At 41.7% G+C, this 8,473-nt stretch overlaps 1 protein-coding gene across 1 annotated transcript in view; it reads left to right on the top strand.

Moving 5' to 3' along the window:
- The first annotated feature begins 380 nt into the window (after positions 1-380).
- col21a1 (collagen, type XXI, alpha 1) overlaps positions 381-8,473 on the top strand; it is a 155,474-nt gene continuing 147,381 nt past the window's right edge. The window contains exons 1-2 of the mRNA XM_060924923.1: positions 381-497; positions 7,346-7,377. Coding sequence (XP_060780906.1) covers positions 381-497; positions 7,346-7,377 — 149 coding nt within the window. The remainder of the gene's footprint in view (positions 498-7,345; positions 7,378-8,473) is intronic.

The raw sequence follows: 8,473 nt of genomic DNA, 5'->3' as shown, positions 1-8,473 counted from the left end.
CTGATGATTGATATAGAAAACAGTTGCCACATTGTCTGTACGTACCAATACATGTCTGCCCCGCAGCACTTCCTGAAAGTGGCGCAATGTCAGAAACATGAGAAAGTAGCTCGTCTGTGCAGTGGCACTCAGCGTTAGGGCAAAGCACCTGCTCCCGAAGTGCTTCATCGGGAGACACAATGAACGAAGCAATGCTTGATTCGACTACTGGCATGCTACCCAAGCCAACAGCACCGGGGTCCTGCATTGCCGCAAGCATGCAAGACATCTCGTCTGGACGGGCAGGTTTCGTAGCAGCCTCCAGGGCAGAGGCCACCACAGAAGTAAAGTCACGACACTGTGGAATTTCCAGAGAGGCACGCTGAACACGGCGCAGGAACATGTTCTCAGATCCAGTAGGAGGTGCTGGGGTGTCCAACTGCAAATGTGCAAGCAAAGCCTTCAGTGTGGCCTCCACCGAACCCACCACTGAGGCAGACTCCCCAGATCGCCCAGAGGTAACATCACTGCCCGAATCACGGGACTCAACACCTGGCAGGACTTCGCTTGGTGGCTGCGCCGAGGAAGAAGGCTGACTGAAAAAGGTGTCTGAGGCAGCCACAGACATCACTTCCTCTTGGTCAGGTGGCTGAGAACATGAGCCAACGGGTGACAAGGAGGCAGGCGGTGCAGGCTGTTCCTCTACAGTACCTACCTGTGCCCCTGCTGTAGGGGGGGGCCTTGCAAGCAGAGGCAGCAGACGCTCCACTGTAGATGAGAGCAGTTCCACTTTACACTCTAACTCAGAAGACTTAGATTTTTTGCACTGTTTTGCATGCACTGGTGGTGAAAGCTTACGCTTACGCTGTGTCTGAGAATCCGAGAGCAGAAAACTGCTAGACGCACGTTCCACACCAGCCAACCGTGCCTGTCTAACAGTAAGCGGCATTAACGCACAGGAAGGGCATGGATCAGACATTGCCTCCCTTAGATGTTGCATGCCAAGGCACTCCGCGCAGCGATCATGTGCATCCAGCACCTCCATTAGATTGGGGCAAGTGGAACACCTCACTGAATCCATCTCAGTGTCTTCTCACCCGCGATTTTTTTTTTAGAAAAGAAGCAAGGTGTAGCGCTGCTTGCTAGCCTGGCAACCAAGGCTAGCGAGTTTGCAAGCGCAACTTTACCGCTACAGACAATGATTTACTAGCAACCAGAAAACCGATGCTCACGTAAAGTTGTAAGTACACGTTAACGTTATTGGCAACCAATTCGCTAACTCACTCAACACTGACAAACCTGCCGGCAACCAAGCAGTTTGTGACAAGACCGATATAATAGCCGCCCCTGAAAACTTGGCAGCCAAGATTCAGTGACTATCGATGCATAAAACAAGTTACCTTAGCGACCAAACAGCTCGCATGGAATCGAGTCCCACTGAAGTCCTCTTCAGTCACGAGCTGCACTGTAGATTGTCGCAGGTATTCCCACAGTTAACTGATAACACGCACAGAATTCCAATAGAAGAGATGCGATTCCAACGCGAGAAAAAAGAAGAGGCCAAATGACGTGGGATGTTGCCTTATATAGGCAGGCACGTCATACGTCATGAGATGACAACTTTTGTATGCAACTCTCGAAACGCGCGGATGCAAAGATCCTTCCATTAGTGCTTTCAGCACCGCCCTGGCGGTCTGGAGTGAAGGAAATAGAACCAACAATTAAAGGAAAAGAAAACTACAAGAAAAGGAAAGTAAGTTCAGTTGCACCAGTTCTCCTGGAGTGTGAGCCAAGCAGTAATGGCGGAGTACTCAGTATGGAAAAAATGGAGAATGAGTGGACAGATTTCTCTGCTGGATATGCTTGCCTCAGCAGCAATATCTCGCCCTTACATGGAAGAAGTGAATGAACGGTGCAGATTGACTGAAAGTCAGATTGTTCCAAAACAATCAGCCACAAGCTCGGCCTTCAGGAAGCGAGAACACAGACAGGTAAGATGTGACTCTCATTTGCTTACATCACAACAAAAACAACAACACTTGTTGTTTACCTGCATTTAGATTAATCCATGTAATTTGTATTGTGTAGTTAAGTTACCGGTATAAGATTATTTAATTTGCTTCAGAATGTGATTGTCTCAGTTCATCTGATTATTTAATTAGCCTTTTACGTTTTATCAGTGAAAATGCATGCAGGTACATGTATGTTGCATAAGTTATAACACCTATCCTGTTTTAATGAGAGTCACATGAGACTGTCAGTTCAATTCCATCCAATTCTCTAGACGGCTTTGTTCTCTGGCTTTATTTCGTAAGGTGGGGGCCTCCGTGGCCAACATGTTACTATCAGATTCACTTTCCGATGGTTTGAACTGATACGGTTCTACGTGTATAGCAGTAGCATGTACACACACTACAATTTCAGGACTATCACAGTCAGGTGTATTACTATCTGAGGAATCCAAAGAATCGCCAATAAATCTGGATGAAGAAGCCATTGCAACCACTCTCGCCTGCTGAGTCTGGCTTTGGTCTATAGCACCGGTTCCTGCTGTGATGTCACACACCCAGGGCTGGCTGGCTCAGCAGGACAGCTCGAATGCTAACATTGCGGTCGATTTTAACTCTCAAAAATACATTTTTTTATTCCCAATTATGCAGCATACAAGAGTCAAGGATGGAGATACTATCCACTCAGAAATGTATTTTAAAATAAAGGTTCTGTGTACCTCCTTTAAGCTGAGAAATCTTAATGTTTTTTGAAAAATATATTCTCATTTTGAACTTGATGCCAGCAACATGTTTCCAAAAAGTTAGGACAGGGGCATGTTTACCACTGTGTTGCATCACCTTTACTTTTAACAACCCTCTGTAAATGTTTGTAAACTGAGCAGACCATTTGCTATTATTTTGAAAGTGAAATGTTTCATTCTTGCCTGGAATGCAATTTCAGTTGCTTAATATTTCAGGGTCTTTTGCGCTTCATAATGTTTTCAACGGGAGACAGGTCTGGACTGCAAGCAGGCCAGTTTAGCACCTGGACTCTTTTACTGTGGAGCCATGCAGTTGTAATATGTGCAGAAAACGGTTTGGCATTGTCTTGCTGAAAGAAGGAAGGCCTTCCCTGAAAAGATGTCATCTGGATGGCAGCATATTGCTCTGAAACATGTATATATCATTCAGCATTAATGATGCCTTCCCAGATTTACAAGCTACCCATGTCATGTGCACTAATGCACCCTCATACCATCACAGATGCTGACTTTTGAACTGTGCACTGATAACAAGCCGGATGGTCCCTCTCCTTATTAGTCTGGAGGACGTGGTGTCCATGATTTGCAAAAACAATTTCAAATTTTGATTTGCCAGACCTTGGGACAATTTTCCACTTCGCCTCAGTCCAACGGAAAAGAGCTCGGGCCAAGAGAAGGCGGCAGTGTTTCTGGATATTGTTTATATCTGGTTTTAACTTGCATTTGTGGGTGCAGTAATGAACTGTTTTCACAGACAATAGTTTTCTGAAGTGTTCCTGAGCCCATGCAGTGATTTCCACTACAGAAACATGTCTGTTTTCAATGCAGTGTCACCTGAGGGCCTGAAGATCACAGGCATCCAATGTCAGTTTTCAGCCTTGTCTCTTGCATACAGAGATTTCTCCAGATTCTCTGAATCTTTTAATGATATTATGCACCATAGATGATGTGATCCAATTTTTTTTTTTTGCAGTTTTACATTGAGGAACGTTATTCTTAAATTGTTGCACTGTTTGCCCACGCAGTCTTTCACAGAGTGGTGAACCCTTCCCCATCTTTCCTTCTGAGAGACTCCGCCTCTCTGGGATGCTCTTTTTTTATACCCAATTATGTTATTGACCTGTTGCCAATTAGTCACATTAGGTTTTTTTCACTAAATAACTTTTCCAGTCTTTTTTTGTCCTGTCCCAACTTTTTTGTAACATGTTGCAGGCATTAAATCCTTAATGAACATAAATTTTTAAATAAATAAATAAATAAATAAATAAATATTTCAGTTTCAAAGATGTATTGTTTTTGTACTATTTTCAATGAACTATAGAGTTTCCATGATTTGCAAATCATATCATTCTGTTTTTATTTACAGTTTACACAGCATCCCAATTTTTTTTGGAAATGGGATTCTATATGAATAATATTAATGGGTCATTTTTACAGTTAAATCAATCAACTATTACAATCAGTTATTGTATGAAGGTTTGCAAGAATATACAGCTTCACTTTTAAATATTAAATCAGTGAACAAAGGAATGTCGTTTGCATAGGTGTATTTACAGTATATATTCTGTAATGAACTACTTTTGGTTTAGAATTTCCTGTAATGAACGTCTTCACCTAGCGATGAAGTGTTACATGATGACAAAGATCCCTGTTTGAGGAAGTGTGTAGTGTACTTTTGCCAAGAAACCTTTGGCTCATGACAATTTTCCATAATAGTGCAAATTCTGTGCTCAGGTTGTGCATGATGACCTGCACATTTTTCTCAGTTCCAGTATCTCAACATATGGGTTTAAGCTTCGATATGCAAGAGAAAGTGAAGAATATTTTGAAATACTGAATCATACTCCCAGAAGAGTTCTAATATTTTTACTGAATACAACAATCCACATGCAGGCACTTGCACTGATCCATACTTTCATGGAGTGTTATTAGCAAAGAATACCATTGTGGCTTTGCATCATTTCTGTACATATTCTTCAGAACCTTTTTTTAATTTTAATTTTTTGGCATCATTTACTATGTCCTCATAAAGCCTCTTAAAGTTTTCAGGGACTGTATATTCAGCAGCTGAAGCTGAATGTCTTCACTGTAAATTAATGCACTATCAAAAATTAATGTAAGATTATTAGTGGAAAGAATCGAGTGCTAATTTTATCCCACTTCTCATGGATTGCACCACATGCTTCAAATTCCTGTTAGTGAACTAAGAAGCACTTCTATGAAGAATTGAATAAATTGAGAGCAATAGTAACGAGAGGAGCATTTGTTGACACTTTGGAGTGAGTTTCTTAATGCACAACACTTTTCTAATTTTATGCCTCATTCCAGAAAACTGCTCACACTGATCCCTCTGCAGGTATGATGAGTCCAAATTCGCAGACTGGAAATATATTGTTTATACATAGTTTGCACATGATGTCACAGAGTCGGGGATTCCCTAGTGGCGGCCATCTTGTGGGTCAAGCTTACCGTACGGGTCACTGAGCACACATTGTAACATGCGAGTACAAAGTCTTCAAAAGAACCCAAGCAGGCTATTTAAAGCTAGCAATGGTGCACACCTGTTGTATTCACGGCTGTCGTAATAGGTCAGATGATGACGTCACGTGGAGCTTTTATGGAATTCCCACTATACGGGAGCACGAAGGCGAGCAAACAAAGAAACTCAGCATACAAAGGAGAAATCTATGGCTTGCGAGATTCAACCGCAAGGATTATCAGCCTTCCAAACACAGCAAAGTCTGCTCCGATCATTTTATAAGTGGTAAGTTGTTTAAATAAACAATCAATTGTGTTTAAGTTTGTTTTTGGAAACCAAAACATCATGTGAACAATCTCTGGAGAATGCCTAACTGGAACCGCTGAGTGTACGTTTACATTGTAATGTACACTTAATATCGCTCGTTTGTCACGAATTTAACACTTGTCACTTCACTCACGCAAGGGTCATTTTTGAAAAACATTTTAGGTCTATTCTGTATGATTTGATTTGTGTTTAATCAACCAGGGATGCAAACAGTGCGCCTTTTGGCGGATGCCGCCTTTTTCACGGCTGAATCGCGCAGATCCGATTTTTTTTTAGGGGGGGCGTTGGAGTGTCTGATTATAATTTCAAAGTAAATTCTGTATTAAAATTACTAAATAAGCAAATCCGTTACAGTCCATGAAACATAGGAAGTATAAGGATGAGAAAAAAACAGTTTAAATCGGAAAGCTGCGCACATTTGCGCGAAGCTGCAATGTTTGATGAAGTCAGTTTCAGGCTTTGGAGCAGGCTTTGGCAGTTTCAGGCTTTGGCAGCCCTGCATAGTCACTTGAAAATGCATCTTTGTCCACTTCGTAGGGGTCAATTCCCCCAATCAAGGCCAGTTTGGCTGCATACCGTTATCGTGAGATGTATCTATATACTTCTGTTTGCTTGATTTTGCTGACATTGATCTTTATTTTAGAAAACTGACTATATAACTTCATAAATTCATCCGAGATAACGTAGCCGGCAATGGCGATGGTCCGTTTTGTTTGACCCACAAGATGGCGGCTGGAGGGCGTTCCCCGGAATGCCGTGACGTCAGTGAAAACTATGTATAGTCATTTCTTGCTATAACATGGTCTGATACTCTAACTGTTTCTACCCCTTGAAAATTCAGAGTGACTGCTCTCCAAAGTGAGAGAGAGAGAGAGAGAGAGAGAGAGAGAGAGAGAGAGCAAAGAAAGATAGAGGCAGAGAAAGACAGACATAGAGGGAAAAACTGAAAGAGATATAGACAAATACAGTGACAGAAAGACAGAGACACTCACAAAGAGAAAGGGTTTGAGAGAAACAGACAGAGTGAGAGAGACAGATAAAGGTGCACACGCACACACAGAGAGAGTAATAAAGATAGAGGCAGAGAAAGACAGACAGAGAGAGACAAATACAGTGACTGAAAGACAGATAGAGAGACAGACAGAGACACTCACAGAGAGAAAGAGTTTGGGAGAGACAGAGAGACACAGAGAGAAAGAGAGAGCAAAGGAAGATAGAGGCAGAGAAAGACAGACATAGAGAGAAAGACAGAAAGAGATAGAGACACAGAGAGAAAGGGTTTGAGAGAAACAGACAGAGAGTGAGAGAGACAGAGATAAAGGTGCGCACGCACACACAGAAAGAGAGAGTAATAAAGGTAGAGGCAGAGAAAGACAGACAGAGAGAAAGAAAGAGAGAGACAAATACAGTGACTGAAAGACAGATAGAGAGACAGACAGATACTCACAGAGAGAAAGAGTTTGGGAGAGACAGAGAGAGAGAGACACACACACACAGAGAAAGAGAGAGAGAGCAAAGGAAGATAGAGGCAGAGAAAGACAGACAGAGAGAAAGACAGAAAGAGATAGAGACACACAGAGAGAAAGAGTTTGAGAGAAACAGACAGACACACATACACAGAGAGAGAGAGAGAGAGAGAGAGAGAGAGAGAGAGAGAGAGAGATTGTTGGAAAGTGGATGGAGAGGGCAGGCACATTCACTGGAGCAACATCTGTGACTCTGCAGCTTTCCAACTCTTCTGCAGTCTAGTACTCTGCGAAACCATGGCCACGGCACACCTATGAGGATGTAAGAGGGACTTCATTCAGCAGAAATCCAGCTCTGCACATACTGACTTTTGGTAAACTCTTCTCCTTTGGTCTTTATTAGCACTGTGATGGCACTAGTTATATTGCATGGCTGATTGGGCTGGAAGTTGTTTGGATTTGCATTATTTAAACTTTTGTTTTAAAAGTTTAAATAAAGTCTCAGTTAAGTGTTACTCAGAAAGTGAACCAGTTGACTGAGATGCTGTTTTATATCTTTTTTTTTTTGGCTGTGGCCATTGTTGAGCTAATAAGTAACAAAGGCTTTTTTCTTTTTTTTGCATTTTGTTGAATCAAGTTTCTTGCTAGAGCTGTTTTCATTTCATGGTTGTGTTCTAGGTTTAAGAATGGGTCACATCCTCTTGTGAGAATATTTACAGTTTATATGCATAGAAATTCTTATTGAAAAACAAATATGAAGTACCCTATTATATAGCATGTCATTCTCTGCAGTGGCAACATGCTTAAGACAATAGGAATAATCATCAGTTCCTTGCTGTGGGATTGTTTCATACATACGAAGAATGAATGACTGGTTTTGTGAGACACTGCACAACACTGATGAAAAGCTCTTTCTCTTTAGCCTGAAGAGAGCTGATCTGTATTACTTGTACAAGATGCTTTGGTAGGTTCTTCTTATAGAGCTAGGAAAGGAATAACAGTGTGGAAGTGTATGCACTGTAGGAATCATAATGGGGATTCCCAACATGGAAAGAAGACTGGGGCTTGACATGGGGTATAACTACAGTAAAATCCCAACTCAGTGTGGTTTGTAGTGTTAATTATTTGAAGTCACATCTTTGGGATTTCAGACAAAATGCTTCAGCTCTCCTTGTTGCTTAAGAAACCTGGCTGTTTATTTCCTCTCATGTTAGGAGGTTTGCTGAAAATTGTTAACAGCAGTTCATCATGTTGGCATGGACCAAAAATATCCATACACAATTCCCTGGACAGTGCAGAAAGGATATTTTAGGTACTAACCAAACAATGTTAAAAAAAAAAACCCTGCATGATAGTCCTTTAAAGCTACTGAACAATGAAAACACTCAGCAATATCTCATCTGGATGACATGGAGGAATTAGCTGTTGAACAAGGGTTTCTTGTCTCCCATCAGTCCTAAATAAACCAGC

Source organism: Neoarius graeffei, chromosome 7 (genome assembly GCF_027579695.1).
Source record: "Neoarius graeffei isolate fNeoGra1 chromosome 7, fNeoGra1.pri, whole genome shotgun sequence".
NCBI classification, from domain to species: Eukaryota; Metazoa; Chordata; class Actinopteri; order Siluriformes; family Ariidae; genus Neoarius; species Neoarius graeffei.
This window is presented reverse-complemented; position numbering and strand designations above follow the sequence as displayed.